This window comes from Triturus cristatus, chromosome 1_2, assembly GCF_964204655.1.
Source record: "Triturus cristatus chromosome 1_2, aTriCri1.1, whole genome shotgun sequence".
NCBI classification, from domain to species: domain Eukaryota; kingdom Metazoa; phylum Chordata; class Amphibia; order Caudata; family Salamandridae; genus Triturus; species Triturus cristatus.
Genome location: NC_140580.1, coordinates 922,209,721 through 922,225,162, shown reverse-complemented (window position 1 = coordinate 922,225,162; position 15,442 = coordinate 922,209,721). Strand labels below are relative to the sequence as shown.

General features: G+C 47.0%; 1 protein-coding gene across 1 annotated transcript in view; it reads left to right on the top strand.

Annotated features, from left to right (window-relative positions):
• Nucleotides 1-15,442, top strand: part of CTNNBIP1 (catenin beta interacting protein 1) — a 136,140-nt gene that overhangs the window by 60,724 nt on the left and 59,974 nt on the right. Inside the window, exons 2-4 of the mRNA XM_085609791.1 lie at nucleotides 8,960-9,062; nucleotides 11,543-11,661; nucleotides 12,782-12,872. Of these exons, the coding sequence (XP_085465917.1) occupies nucleotides 11,566-11,661; nucleotides 12,782-12,872 (187 nt within the window). The 5' untranslated portion in view covers nucleotides 8,960-9,062; nucleotides 11,543-11,565. The remainder of the gene's footprint in view (nucleotides 1-8,959; nucleotides 9,063-11,542; nucleotides 11,662-12,781; nucleotides 12,873-15,442) is intronic.

The window sequence follows — 15,442 nt, the reverse complement described above, 5'->3', positions numbered from 1 at the left end:
TTTCTTACCCTCCCCAAATCTCTTAAATGCATTGGGTGCTCGGATCCCCCCGTCATCCCCTGGGACCGGTTGCTCTTAGCCCATATTTCTTACATTGGCTGCCCGCGTCACCGTCCTCACTTCTCAGCCCATATCTCTGTTACTTCCTTAACACAGGTGCACCCACCGGTCCCGCCATCACCTCTTTGCACCTGGTGCCTGAGCATCAATAGACCTGTCCGTACAGCCCTTTGTCATCGGCACCTCTTCCCCCTCTCTTTAGTCACCTCTTGGCACCTGGTGCGCAGAGCCCCTCTGCGCCCTTCTGCTCATCTTCGTCTCGTAGCACCAGGTTCTCTGGGCTAGCTCTCTCTTTCTCACTCTCCCTCTTTCCCTCCCTCACTCTCTCTCTCCTAGCACCCGTCCTACCTCTCAATCAGACCCGGTTCTAGCGGGTGGGCCAGGCCCACCCTAACATGAGCCTGGCCCACCCGAACAGGAGCCTTGGCCCTCGCCATTGGGCTCAAAGTGCGTCAAACATCCCCCCCCGCCACCCCGTCACGTTTGTCAGCCCGGGCCGAGACAGCTTCCCGGGCGCGCACACAGACAGTTTTAGAGATTATCGCGGCCGCACCAGAGTACTTCACAGGTCTTTATAAGACCATTTACATGTTAACGAGGCTTTGTTTATTTTTTCACCCCTTCTTCTCCACATGGCGAAAGGCAAAATCTTTTCTTTGACAACGGTAACCTTTGCCTACTGTTCTGCTGCGTGGATGTTTCCTTTCCTATGCAGTGCAGGAGAAAATAAGTTTGTTTATTCCTATTCACCTTTCCTGACCCCTGCAGCTGTATATGAGATCAGGCAGAGACACAAAGTTTGACTAATGGTATAGTTAGAACTTCTCTTTCTTTTTTTGTGATATAGTTAGAACTTCCTCAGTCTTTGATCATTCTAGTGTTGCTAAAAGGAGTATGTTTGGGCAGATATATATTTTTATTAGTAAAGCTGACCCCCATGGAATGCTCTTTAAATCCTGAGTTTGTGCTTCTCCAGACCAAACCCTCTTAAAATAGCCGGGCCACCAGCATGGATGATATGTAATTCCTACACCTTGTAATGCTCATTGGCTTATGTGACATTCCCTGTAGACTGATTTACATACTTGTATCATTCATTGTCTCTGTATAATGTGTGCGTGGTGTAAAGTACTGACACACACTACACTGATATGAGAAGCGCTATACAACAAATGAAATGCATATGAGAGAGGGGCTACGTAAAGATGAGGGGCACTGTTGGAGGGTGGCAGTGAGGGAATCCGAGGAGGAGGTAGTGGGAGGGGCTATGGAGCGATGAGGGGCACTGTTGGAGGGTGGCAGTGAGGGAATCCGAGGAAGAGGTCATGGGGTGGAGGGGGGAGCTAGGGAGAGAGGAGGGGCACTGGTGGAGAGTGGTAGTGAGGGAGTCTGAGGAGGCGGTCATGAGGGGGAGGGGCTACAGAGAGATGAGGGGCACTGGTGGAGGGTGGCAGCGAGGGAATTCTGAGGAGGAGGTCATGAGGGGGAGGGGCTATGAGGAGATGAGGGGCACTTGTGGCGTGTGGCAGGAGGGAATCTGAGGAGGAGGTCAATAGGGGGGCCATGGAGGGATGAGGGGCACTGTTGGAAGGTGGTAGTAAAGGTATTTACGGAGAAAGAGATTATTGGTGAGGTGCCAAAAAAGACTTTCGCATCAGCGCTGAAGCCGGCCCTGTCATGGCCTTTCTGTTTTTGTTCATTTAATTAGCAGTCGGGTCATAAGGACTACTGTGGAACATTTTAAAGTGTGTGCTAATTATATTTACTGCTATATTCAATGTTTTAAGTTTGAAGGTGATTTTAATAATGTTTTTATCCGGAAAAATGAAAGTGGAGCCCGATGGTGCCTGATATGGGGCTGAGGCCCACGGTCAGCTGTGAGATAAGGTGCAATGGAGTGGAGTAGTGGATAATCAAGCCTGTAAGGGAATGCGTTGCAGAGTACGGGGTCAGGTGGAGGTAGTAATGAAGAGGGATTCTTCCTGAAGGCTCGCACAGAGGGAGCCCGAGAAGTGTCACTTGACTGATACTCCCACCTCAGAAACCTCCTCTTTCCATCTAAGGAACATTACATGGAAAAAACACCCAAATGCACCCTTGGCCCACCCAAATGAAAGTTCCTGGAGCCGGGACTGCTCTCATTTGGCTGATCCTTTGTCTCTTTTTTTAAAGTCAGTCTTCATTTCTCAGTCTGTCCGCTTCACTCGCTCCTACTTCCTGACCCCCCCCTCTCGCTTAGCCCCTGACCTGTGTTTGTACTCCAAGCACACGGTCCTCTGTATGCCCCCCTGTTCCACCATGCTCTCACGCACCCTTCATCTGGCACCACGCGCTTGAGGCCCTGTTATTCCCTTGGCATTGGATACTCCTGCTCTGTCTCTCACACCAAGACAGCGGGGGTGATGAGACTCGCCGGCGCTTATTTTGCCGGTCCCCTGCATGTGTTGTTTAACAATGCTCCATTATCTCTTCAGAACATTTGAACGGGTACGCCTCAACTCAATCCGTCAGTGTCTTTTCTGATTGCCCCACCTGCTTCCAGTTGTTTTATAACCCCAACTCCTGATTTTCACACAGACACAACCGATGCACCGCTCAGTCACTCTCGGCACCTCCATGTTTTTAGGAGCTCACGGAATCCGAAATAGTCTGCTTTGTTTCTCAGCGATGTCATTTACTGATCTGACCCTCAGTCACAGCATGTAGCAGACCGGAGTCTAGTGTCTGTTAGTGTCTCCCAGAATGCCTGCAGCCCAACCCCCCCTCCCATTTATATTCCTCTCCCCATCCATCTTTTCCCCTCTGCGCCTCTTTTTCCTTTCTCGTCCGTTTATTCCACTCTGTTCACCTCTTGATTGTCTTACAATCCCTTCACCCATAGCTCTGTTCGCCTACCTCTTTTTCTCAACTCCCAACTATTTTTGTTCTCTCTCTCCCTTTTCTGTAGCCACCTGTTGTAAGATGAATTCCTCTCTTCTTTCTTTGCATCAATATTCTCCCATCTGTTCAGCCTGATTGACTGGAAGAATGCTGTATGATGTCATGGAATGTTGGTGTGAGGGCTTGGTGAGAGTGTCAGTTGAGGATGAGAGGCTGAGCAGAGGGAGACTGCTCCTGGTGGGGCTACACTACTATCTTACTTCCATCTTATTTACCATCCTACTACATCTATAACTGAAACTTAATAAAGGAACTACTTGGAACCTCCAACTTGTCTGCATATGGATTTTCAAACTACACCACCACCCTTCTTTCTCCTCGTCTTTTTTGGACCTTTATTCCACCCTCTAAATGATCTCCCTCTCTTTACACCAATCTACCCTTCCTTCTCCATACTAGCCACTCTTTCCCCCACTGTTTTCTTTGGTTGAGGTGCCAGGGCATTTAGGTAATGCTTGGTAATATTGGTTTATTAGGTGTGATTTGACCGCGCAGATCACACTAGATCCTATATTAATAACCTGTAAAGAGCTTTCAGGATTATTACACAGAGGGACTTTGCCTCTGCACAGCTGTTGCTGGGCAGGAGTACATGTTTGGATTCGGCACAAGTTGTGTGCTTCCACAGAAAAAGTGCTTACCATCCAAGAGCTATAATTATTGGTTTATCAAGTTGTCAGAGCTCTTTATCAAGTCTAGCTGTTGTGTAACAACAGAGCTTGACATTTAGGTCAAACATATGACACTGCAAGCCTAGACACTTATGGTATTTGGTCTTCTCTTGTAGCAGCACAGCTGAGAGAAGGATCACAAGGAGGAACGTGTTGCTGTATTGCAGTCCCAGCTGCCTCCCACTTCCTTTTCTCTCATCAACCTCAGAGATATTTTATCATGCACTCTATGACACAATGGTGTTTTTTCATTCTAATTCCTAGATTTAAGATTCATGGCCTGGAGACTTTTAAGCACCTCGACTCCCAAAACCTAATTTAATGATTCATTTTAATTTATGATTTATCTTTTGAAAAATACATTCGTAATGTTATATTTATTTTATTTCAAATTTAGTATTTGTATATATTAAATTAATTTACAAATTTACTATACTGCAGCTTAAAATTACCATTACATGAATCCTAAAAAACCCTTACTGCTTCTTAAAACTACCATTCTCTGAACTCTGCAGACGTCTTGCTTCCCCTTAATGCTACCTTTCCCTGAACCCTAAAAACCTGTTACTGCCCTTAAAAGCTACCCGTTACTGAACCTGTTAAATCCCCTCAATGGCACCCTTCCGTGAACCTTAAAAACTCCTTACGCCTCAACTCTACCATTCCCTGAACTAGATAACCCTTAGCATTGCCCATTCCTGAACCCTAAACAAATCCTTACTACTCCTTAATGCTACCCTTCTCTGAACCCAACAACCCCTTAATACTACCCTTCCCTAAACTCTAAAAACCAATTACTACCCCTTAATACTACCCCTCAATGAATCCTAAAAAACCCTTACCGCCCTTTGCAACTACCCTTCACTGAATCCTGCAAGCCATATAACCCTTCCATCTCTAAACCCTACAAACCCCTTAATATCTCTTAATGCTACCTAACCCTGAAAACCCTTATTACCCTTTAGCGCTGCCCTTCTCTTAACCCTAAAGCCTCTTCCTACACCTAATGCTACCCTTACCTGAACCCTAAACATTTCTTCCTACCCCTTCACGCTACTGATCCATGATTCCTAGAACCCCTTACCATTCTTAATACATCCCTAAACCTTAAAAACCCGATACTATCCCTTAGCGCTACCCTTCCCTGAGCCAGAAAAACCTACTACCCTGAACTATAAAGTTCCTTTCTACCCCTTAATGGTAACCATCCATGAACCTTTCCATGACTCCAAAACCTCCTTCCTACCACCTTACGCTGACCATTCCTGAATCCTAAAAATCTGTACTGTCCAGCAATGCTACTCCTCCTCGAACCCTAAATAATCCTTACTACCTCATCACGCTACACCTTGCTGAACCTTAAAAACGACTTGCTACTGGTTTACACTACCCTTCCCTGAACCCTAAAAACCTCTTACTACCCCATAACTATACCCTTCCCTGCACCCTACAAAACCTTAATGCTACCAGTAGGAAGGTAAGGTCCTTCTGCATGGTTACCCCCACTTTTTGCCTCGTGCTAAGCTGTTTTTGACTAGTCTGACTGGGATCCTGCCAATCAGGACCCGAGTCTATCTGCTTTCTCCCTCAAATTGTTATGTTCAGTACTTTGGTACATCCCAGATTGGATACTGGAGTACCCTTATCAGTCCCTAGTATAAGGTACTAAGGTGCCCAGGGCATAGGTACTCCAGAGGTCCCCCATTGGCTAAAGCGGGTATTATGCAACCCATGGGAGACCATTCAAACTGTAACTACAGGCCTGCCATTGCAGCATGTGTAAGCTGGTGCTTGCACCACTTACAAAAGATATAGGTTTCCTGTATCTAGGGTCACTGCACTTAAAACCTATAAGTCACCCCTAGAGCAGGCATTTCAATCCTGAAGGCAGGGTTGTTGTTTCTAAGTGTAAGGGTCCCCCTGCATGAGCAGGACACCTCTACAGCCTACAGAGTCCATTCTCCCAGGTTGTAAGTAAAGCAGCAATATACTATATAGAGGGGCACTGCGTAATTACGCGATAACCATCTTGAATTTGGCTGCAACGAATCCTATCCTGTTTGGTTTAAAAAATGTTGGAATTATACCCCCACACTGTAAACGGTGTGGGAGGTATGATTCCAAGCACTGGAAGAGCTCTCCGTTAGGCTCTCAGTGCTCACGGTACCAGTCTTCTAGACTCTGGCAGCACAAAATGGTTGCTGCCGCCCAGAGACACGATTCTGCCCTCCTGCTGCTTAGTCAAGCTCGAGCATGGGAAGGCAGAACAATAGGCATCCTGTCACAGGGAGGTGTGACCACCTCCAAGACAGGATTTAGTGTATTGGGGCCGGGTGGGTGCGCTTGCCAGCGCCACTCAGTCTGCATGAGAGGCACATTTGGTGTCCCCATGCATAGTTCAGTTCAAACCAGCTCTCGGAGCCTTTAGGCTCCTGCTCTGGCGCTAAACTGGGCAAAAGACATGGGAGTAACCTCCCCCCTGTCCAGACCCTCCACTGGGAGGGTCCCCTGAATCATCCCAACCCCTTCTTAAGGGTAATTAAGGGCTTGCCTGTGGGTGGGTCCCTAGATTCGTCATGGGGCAAGATTCAATTCAGACACCACTTCTTCTTCTACTGGCTGGGTACTCTAGACTTCGTTGGACTTTGTTTGGCTCGACTTCATCCCCCTTTCAGTCTGCTGCATTGTCTGTGCACCATACAGGAACCTTCCAAGGCCTGTGGGAATCCAAGACACTTGAAGGAATCTCCCTTGAAGTGAAGGAGTCACTTCCCTGCATCTGCAGGCACCGCAACCAAGCTGACCGGTCTGCTGATCCTGAGCTCCTGTGGACTCCGAAAGGTTTTGCAACACAGGAGGTGGTTCACCACAGCTCTCGAGGCCGGCTCTCTCACCAAGTTTGAGGCCAGTATCCCTCGTGGGAGCCGCAGGAACCGAACCCCTGTGCACCACGTCAGCTTGCTGTTGCAAAGGCTTGTTGGCTTCCTTCCACCAAGGTCTTCGGGCTCCAAGTAGCCCCAACCTGAAGCATCCTAGCCTGCATCTTTTGGTGAGTTGCTCGAGGCCCTCTTGCGATTTCAAGGCCTACGGCCTGTGGGTCCTGTTGAGGGTCATCTTTGCTTCTTTTGGGCTTTCCTTATTGCTCGGAGCCTTCCCTGACTCCCCTGCTTGTGCTGAGTCCCCTGGACCTTGCTGGTCCAGACATTCACCTTCTTCGACTTCTGCGTTGTTTGCCTTTGCCAAGGCTTGTTGGTGCTCCTGCTGGACACCGACCCCTCAGCACTCGCCATTCAATGCGGGACAGCCCGTGCACAGCTCTTGGGCTTCCTCAGCGTCGCCTGGTCCTCACAGATACAGAGTCACGGTCAACTCTCCTGCAGCACCCAACATCGTTGGGCATTTGTCTTCCACTCATCCCTGAGTGACATAGACTCTGTCCAGTGTGCTTGCAGGTACCTCTCAACCAGAATCCACCTTCGGATTCCACCGGACACTTTGTCCTTTTTCAGCAGCAGCACTTTCCTGAAGTCCTCCATTGGGTTCGACTGCGGTTTCCGACACCCCTTCACACTTAGGCACCCGGCTTTCCTGGTGAGTGAACATGGGTACTAGGGTACCCGCGGGTGAGGTGGCTTTCCAACCTTCTGTCTTCCACCGGGTTTCTTCTGGGTCGAGTGGGAAGGGTCCTTAATCTTTTAATTTCCCACCGCAACTTACACGTTGATTTGTGCGGAGCACGCGGTCATGTTCCCACTTTGCACACACACTCCGTGGGGTTCCTAGTCACTCACCTTGGGTCCCCAGCACTTCTACGTCCTCTCAACATTGTCTTGACCCGAGTTGTGGTTCTCATACCACTTTCTTAGTATATGGTTTGGTCCCTCCCTGGGGCCCACTGTGTATTCTGTGCTATTTACTGTATTTTTATGCAAAGTATTGTGTGCATTGTGGTCATCTCTGGGTAGGAGATATCTAAACGTGTTAGAGAGTATTATATAATAAATACACATCTTGTGTGGTTCTTTTTCACTTAATCTATACAATAAGATTGCTTCCTGGTAAAACAAGCTGCTTTACACTCCTTCTGAACTTAGGCTGCTGTCTACAGCTACCGCTGAGAGAGCTTTCTAAGGTTGTCTAAGACCTCTTAAATCACCATAATGGTTGTCTGGACTGGTGCAGGGTGCCCACTTACATAAGTGGACTTCATATACTTATAGCTATTCTTTAAAGAATGTAGAGTGGGCTTTGGCGTGGCTCCAACCAGAGCTTTATTAATCTCTCACTTCATGTTATCAGCTGATGATGTATAATTCCGACTTCCAGGAAGAGATTGCATTAGAATGAGTGAGGAATTATTCTAAATCTGAAAAGAAACCTCAACTGTGCTGTTTGTCACACTCAGTTGTTTTGCTCGTATATGCATACATCAATGTGATAAACAACATTTGTACATACAATGCATGCAAACATAAATTGTGATTGCCTGTATGGACCCAGAGACCCTAAATTTCCTCATCACAAACCGGGAACTTGAAAGTAGACGGAATTGTTGTAGAATGTTAGCTATGGCACGGATCACTGGAGCTTTGTATTTTGTTTCTGTCACTTTTGTCTCACTCTCGGTCTCCTAACTTCACTTTATACCCCTGCCCTCATTTTGCTTTTCTTCATCTCTCTCACTCATGCTCAATCCTCTTTTTCACTGAGAAGATTGTTTTCATTTGTCTAACGAACCCTTTTTTCCCAGGGAGGTTGTATTTGGTTGGCCGAGCCTTGACTTCTAGGAAAACTGTACCCGCTTTCATTAGGCCTTGTTTGGAAAGACTGTATTTGGTTGGTTGCTCCTGGTTGGTGTCTTGTGTTTTGAGATGGCTGGTTCTTATAGGCAAGTTCTCTCCTTTGGCTCTCCAAGTGGAAAAGGTTCCTCTCTCCAGATAGGCTCCCCTACTGGGCATTATTCATCTCCAGGGGAGGCTGCTTGGGTCAAGGGTTTGGAACTAGGTGAAAAATTCTCCTTTGACACAAACTACAGCTGAACTGCTGCTGTTGGTGCAGATAATGATAGTCTCGCACTTGTTTGTCCGGCCCTGTGTTCACCACCAAGAGGGTGAGTGGTGAAGCCATGTGTGATGGGGTGTTTATGATCTGGGCTGCTGAATCAGTTCATGAAGAGCACAATTCTACTTGTATGCGAGGCATTTGGTATTCATTCTTGCTGCAAGTATTGCATTTTCTCAGAAAGATATGGACCTGACCTGGAGAATGCTGTCCTTTCTGTTTTACAGGACATTGTTTGGTGACGCCCTCCATTGCCCCTTATGAATTCCCTCAGTCACGCTGGATTAGTGAAGTCTGCTGAGTAGACTCTGTTGGAACATTCAGGAGCAGGTAAGCAGACCTTGATGATCCTTTGGGTGGGATGGGCTCATGTTAGGGTGGTATGGCTCCCTTCCTCTGACAGGTCACTCTGTCTACTTAGGGGTGTGGAGTTTAGTGTGACATATCTTCCTAAGGTAATTTAGCACTCTCCCACTCGAGGGGGACAGGTAGCATTCCTTCTCTGGCAAGCTAGCCACTTCCAGGTATGTGAGTGGGTACCTTCCATGAGTGCAAGCAGGCACTTTGCAGTGGTGTGACCGGCTCCTAGTGCGATATGGTAGCTTCAGTCATGGGTCTTAGCACTCTTTATCCTTAGGGTGGTGTGCTCTTACCCAGGCCATAAGGCTTCTTTGGGTGGAAGAGCTCTTCATCCTCCTGGGGGAATTTCATTCCTTCTGGGCTGCTAGGACCTTGGACGAGTCGGATTGGGCACATTGGTGTGGCAGGCTCTTGCTTGCAATGGGGCGGATTCCTTTATGGGACTTGGCATCCTTCGGTTAGAGTTCTCGTTCGCCAGCTGGAGAGGCTTTTTCCCTCTGGCAGGATACTCTCTCCACTCAAGGAAGTTGCGTCCCTTTCCCTGGAGTCTTTCCAACTTGCTCTGTCATGCTGGAACCTTCTACCAGGTTAGCACTTTTAAGCGGTGTGGCATGCTTCTATCTGCAATTGGGCAGGTTCCTTCCTGTGACAAGGCACCTTTCATCCTTGGCTGTGTGCTCTTTGTCTGCTCTGGCTGGCCACTTCTGCCAGGGCAGGCTGCATGTTGTGGGCTCTACCAGGGATGTGCATCACTGATATTAAAGCTGGATGAGAACGTTTATAAGCCCATGACAATGACTAAGTCTGTAAAAAGAAGATAATCTGCATTTGTGGTGAACCCTAACGTAATTCAGACAAAGAAGGTGCACGCGAGATTGTTTGTCAATACCAATTTTGCAGAATTGCTAAGTAGGTTCCTCTGAATCTTATTGGCACTCTGTCATTTTCTGCTGCAGAAGCTTTTTCTGGTATAAGTCCATCTGCTCCCTTCAGCACAGCTGGGGTGAAGACTTTGTGCTGGCCAGGATATTTTAGGGATCCACCTTCTTCTTTACTGCTCCACCCAATTCTTCAAGTGAAAACTTTCTGTCTTTGCCTCAAGTCCTGAGGGAAAGAGGTGTGCCACCCCTCCTTTCGCGTCTCTGTCCCTATGTGGGAATATTTTATCTTGTGCCATTGGAGAATGTAACACTTGAAGCTCTGTTAGGTTGTCAACTTCTTTTAGTGGGCCTGTGCACATGACTTTGTTCTCAATAAGGTACAGTTGTCTTTAACCATGTGCTCATAAATAGATGGAGTCAGGACCTCCTTTAAACTGTTCATAGGTTCTAGTCGTGGGTTCAGAACAGGCGGAACCTCTGTTCAGGTCCTGTTTGTATGAAGCAGGTCCATCTTGTGTCAAGTTCCCAGGTCACACAAGGAGACTGCCATGGATTTTGAACTATTTGGTCCCTGTTCAGGAAAGTGGGTAATTGTTCCACCTATGCAGAATTGCATGTAGATTCTTCGCAGCAGGTGTGGTATGCCTTCCACCCACATACAGTGTTTAGTCATCCCAGTCAAATTCTCACAGGTGCCCAGTATCTGAGGCATAATGAGAGAACTGTTGGCTCAAGCCACCCATAGGTGACAAGCTCAAGCACTCCATGTGTTTTTGTCCTTGTGCTGCATCGCCATGACTGGCTACCTATACACCGTTACTGAGCAGGACGCAGGCTCACATAGAAGCCAGAGGGGGAACTCTCCTAGGTACCCCGGTTACTTGTAATGCAGACATCTTGGGCCGTATTAATCTAGCCTACTGAATTCTGAACCCTGCAAAAACCCCTGCTTCTGCAAAGTAGTTCCAAGTCGTGTGGACTTTATTGTACCCAATAAATATTGGTTGCGATTAATCCCGCATCCCCCCCGCATACATTTTGTCAGTCAAACCAAAAGGTATTTATAGGGAAAAAAGGTCTAGTATTTACCAGGACAAACAAATCTACACCCATTACAAAACACCAATTCGGAAAAGCGGAATTTAATGCACCTGATAAATGCTGAACCCAGGTGTATCTGATTTCATTGGGTTCAATAAATTCTTTATGCACCTCTGATGAATTTGTAATCAGGTACTTAAGCCTAAAAATGAAACTGATGTCCTTTTTGGTGAGATCCTAGGATTCTCCACGTTGTGCTTGTTGCAGTACAGCCTGCACTGGCGGGCTGTTAATATTGTGTACTTGCTCTTACCAGACCCACCTTTGCCTGGCGGAAGCTGTTACTTTCTACCCTTGTGATTTTACATTTTCCTTCCTCCCTGTGAGTCACGCTAATGGTTAGGTGCTTTGTCTAGCCTCTCTTTTTCTTTGTTTCCTTAGGTAAGCGTTCTGCTCGCACCTTAGAATGTCTCAAAGCAATACACAAATAACCAACATAATGAATCGCCTATCTGATCCTCTCTGTAGGACCTGGGAGCCAGGGAAAGGGGATGAACCCCGAGACCACCCCCGGGAAGACTCCAGAGGAGATGTACATCCAACAGAAAGTGCGGGTCCTGCTCATGCTTCGGAAGATGGGCTCCAATGTAAGTTGGCTGGTTCAAAACCCCTTCACCCCATAGACTAAGAGCACGGAAGCCCTGCGGACCCTTGAGAATAACTAGCCTGTCAAGGATGTGCTGGTTTCCCCGAACGCTAGTATTCCTTTGTGAATGACTTGTGGCACGAGTTGAGGAGGCTGGTTCCGCTGCATGTGTGGACATTGTTGTGTGTTTTCTTTGGGGTGCCTAGCTACGCTCTGTATTTGATGGGTGTGGAGAAGGGCGTGTGACCTACCTACGCCCTCAGTTGAGGAGATAGGAAGCACGAGCTGCCAAGAAGGCAGGCATGAACATTACTCCACAGATGGAAAACTAGCACTGAGCTTCACCATCGTCAGCAAGGCATAAAAGATTAAGTTCTCCAGGGGTTGTTAACTGGTTTCGTGGGGTGGAGTTAGAAATTTAAATGAGTATTAACATAAATACACAATTTGAGATCCTCACACAGACAGCAGTGCCATACCACAATTTGAATCCATGCCTCAACTAATAAGCATGAATAACGCAAAGATGTAAACGATCATTATCTGTGTGTAAAACATGGAATATTGACTTTTAAACGATCTGTGTAACCTGCTGAACTTGAAAATGCCAGTAAACCTGTGTTGTAAGACAAACAGAAGATCGTGTGAAGGTGTGGGTGTATGCGGGCATTTTCTTTTTTCCCAGCGGTGTATGTAATGATTAATCATCTGCTTGTGCGGAGTTTGTAAAATGGTTTGATGTCAGGATCTTGCGGTATGTTTCATTATGTAGGGCAGTGAATTAGCCAAGAATATTAAGAGGGGTTTAGTGAGATGTTATGTTTAGGGGCACATTTGCTGTCTCTTAACATATGGTTATTGAGACCCCCAACAGTTGTGGGCCCGCGGAGTCACAAACTCATTCTGCTTTGTGCTGAAAGAGTCCCTTTATCTCGGTGATCTTAGGTGGTCGCCAACACAGCCTGTTGGTGGCCATAAACCCCCACTAGTCCTACATGGACACTGTGTTGAAGAGAGCCCTGGGACCAGCTTCACTCCAGAAGTATGGGGTTGGCGTAGCTGGTTCAAGCAAGCTACTAACCATCTTTAGCTTTTTCTTACCTTTTTTCTGGTTTCCATAGCTGACGCCGAATGAGGAAGCCTTTCTTCGGACGTATGCTTGCGTGGTGAACAGCCAACTCAGTCAGTTGCCGCAACACAACATTGACCAAGGTGAGTGCTGGAGGGCGAGCAGGGTCTCATCATCCGTAATTATGGGAGTAGGTGTTTGTGGCAGTTCTCAACAGGGTTCCCTAAGTCCTAGAAGCTCACTCATTGAAAGTGAAGTTTGATACTTAAATGATCTCTCCGCCTGAATGCCACGAAAGAGATGTTGATCTAGTTTGCCAGAGTTTGGGTTAGATTACAGTACCTGTGTTCGCACATGGCTTTACTTGCAAGCAGTCGTCTCATCGCTTCAGTATTGCATAGACCTCGCGCCTAATCTGGACTGCTGGCTCGTCTGCTACTTGGGGAGCTTACTTCCCATTATCTTCAGCTGCCAAGTAATGTTTGTCATCCTGCTTGCTAAGGAGGGTTTTCTTGCTGTCCTAAACCTATTTGCTGTTCTGCCTGCCTAAGTCTTTGATACTCTTCCCTCGCTTTTCTTCCTCTGCCTTGCGTTTCTGCCCTCTTTCAGCCTACTCTCCCATTTTTAAGTTGCTCTGTTCTGCCTTATTTTGTCCTGCTTTCACTTAGTAAGTTAAGCCTCCTTTGCTGGCCGCTTTCATAAGCAATACTGAACTTTTCTGCAATAGCCCGCCCTTCCTGGCGCAGTCTCCCATGTCCTACCGATCCATTCCCACCAGCCTTCTCCTGCTTTAGTAAACATGCCCTGCACTGCTTTCATTTGCAAGCCTCATGCCATTCACTGTTCTGTGCACCTTGCTTTATCTCACAGTACCCATTCCTGCTTTGATCTCTTCTGCCCATCTCTGCATTCGCCTACAGTTTCCTATGTTGCGTTTGTACACACACACACACACACACACACACACACGCACACGCACACACACCACCACCCCCCCCCCCCGCCTTGTCATGCACAGCGCTATTTTTTCTTCTGCATATTAAGCTGAGGCCCTGTGTTGTAATTGTCCCAAATTGGAGGCTTTGTGTTCCGTCCTATATATGTGATCGAATGTGCCATTTTGCTTTCCTATTCTGTAATCCTCCATGTGTCCACTGGAGGGCAGCATTACATCGCCAGACACTGCTCTCGTGTAATCAAACCAGATGTAAATAAAAAGATAATAAAACCTGGTACTGCAAGGGACTATAATACCTAGTGGCGGCGAAAGGCATGTTTATACCCAAAGGCATTACAGCCAGAAGCGTCAGACCCTGAGAAACCGTATTGTACTCACTACAATACGTAGAAAGACATGATTGCAGCTTGGCAAAGGATATGTCACGGCTGGAATAGCCCCAGTGTAGCTGTGAAGCATTGAGTAGTTATATGTGGGCGCCTGCATACTAAGCCGGTCTGGACTTAGAGTGGGTCCCAAAGTCATGGAGCTCGATTCACAAATCCTTATTTTGCCTTAAGCATACATTTACAGCCTGGAATGGCTCTATTTACACTTGTCGAATCAAGATTTCCCAAAAGCATACCTGGTAGGCGTAAAGGTTTTACTACTAACTGTGCACAATTAGTACTAAGCCCCACGCAAGGACACAACTTTCCAGACATTCTACGGGGGCATGTTTGTGAATTTCAAAACGGCTGTACCTTCACGCTTGTACATGGAACTACGTTTGCGGCTGTAAATGCATAATATTTTCTTTTGAATCGGTTCCCAAGTTTCCCCTAATAGTTGGTCACTTCTTTTTGAATCTATAAAGACCCACAGGTTTCTATTTGTTGTGAGTATATACAACTTCCCTATGACTAAAAGCTATCTGCCACCTACTTTAGTGTGACTGACCAAACCAGAAAAATAAGCTTTGACTTTAATGGAATGAGCACTCCAATGTTCAAAGCTGGTAATTTCAGCCAGAGCAATGGGTGGCTCTGCCAGAACCAGGATTTTAATATGTGTTACTAGTTATTTGGTGCCCCTTCTTTGGTAGGTGTAGCCAGCAGTGAAGCATCAAGGTGTGTTTATCCAGTTGTTGACTTTCACCCTTTTAAGGTATGGTGGAGTGAGCGAAGTGAATGCGGACACCAGTGCTGCCATCTTGGTGTCGGTGATGTTTGCTGATGGGCTTTCCATTACTTGAGCGGGGCTGTCGCTCCCGTAGCTCAGTATGCAGGGCTGGGGTGATTCCTGTGAACGGCCAAAGAAACCTCTGGAATAAAGCTGTGATGACCCGACGAAAGTATTTGGACGGAGGATGCCAGGGCTTAAGAGTAGATGGTGCCTCCTGCATCTGTCTCTGGCTGTTGCTTCATGCATAACTGGAGCTTTGCAGCCCCTGTTCTGTTTTCCACTTCTGTTTTAAGGCCTAAGATTTACAGGTCAGTCAAGGCGTCTGTTTAGAGTTTTCCAAACCTAAAACAGGCAAGTGGAAAGCTGGTGTGTGTTATTGGGGTTCAAGGTAGGCCCAAGGTTTGGGGAACAGCATGCAAACTTGTATCCTGTCTATGTTCGTATGATGTCAGCTTGCCGTCTTTGTGCAAGTTGGTGATTCTAAGTGCCGTATTGGACTATTTGCACCATTTTACATAGAAACCCATCAATATTTCCAAGCTCTGAACTTTAATAATATACTGACCATCTCAATCAGCCAGAAATGTAGCA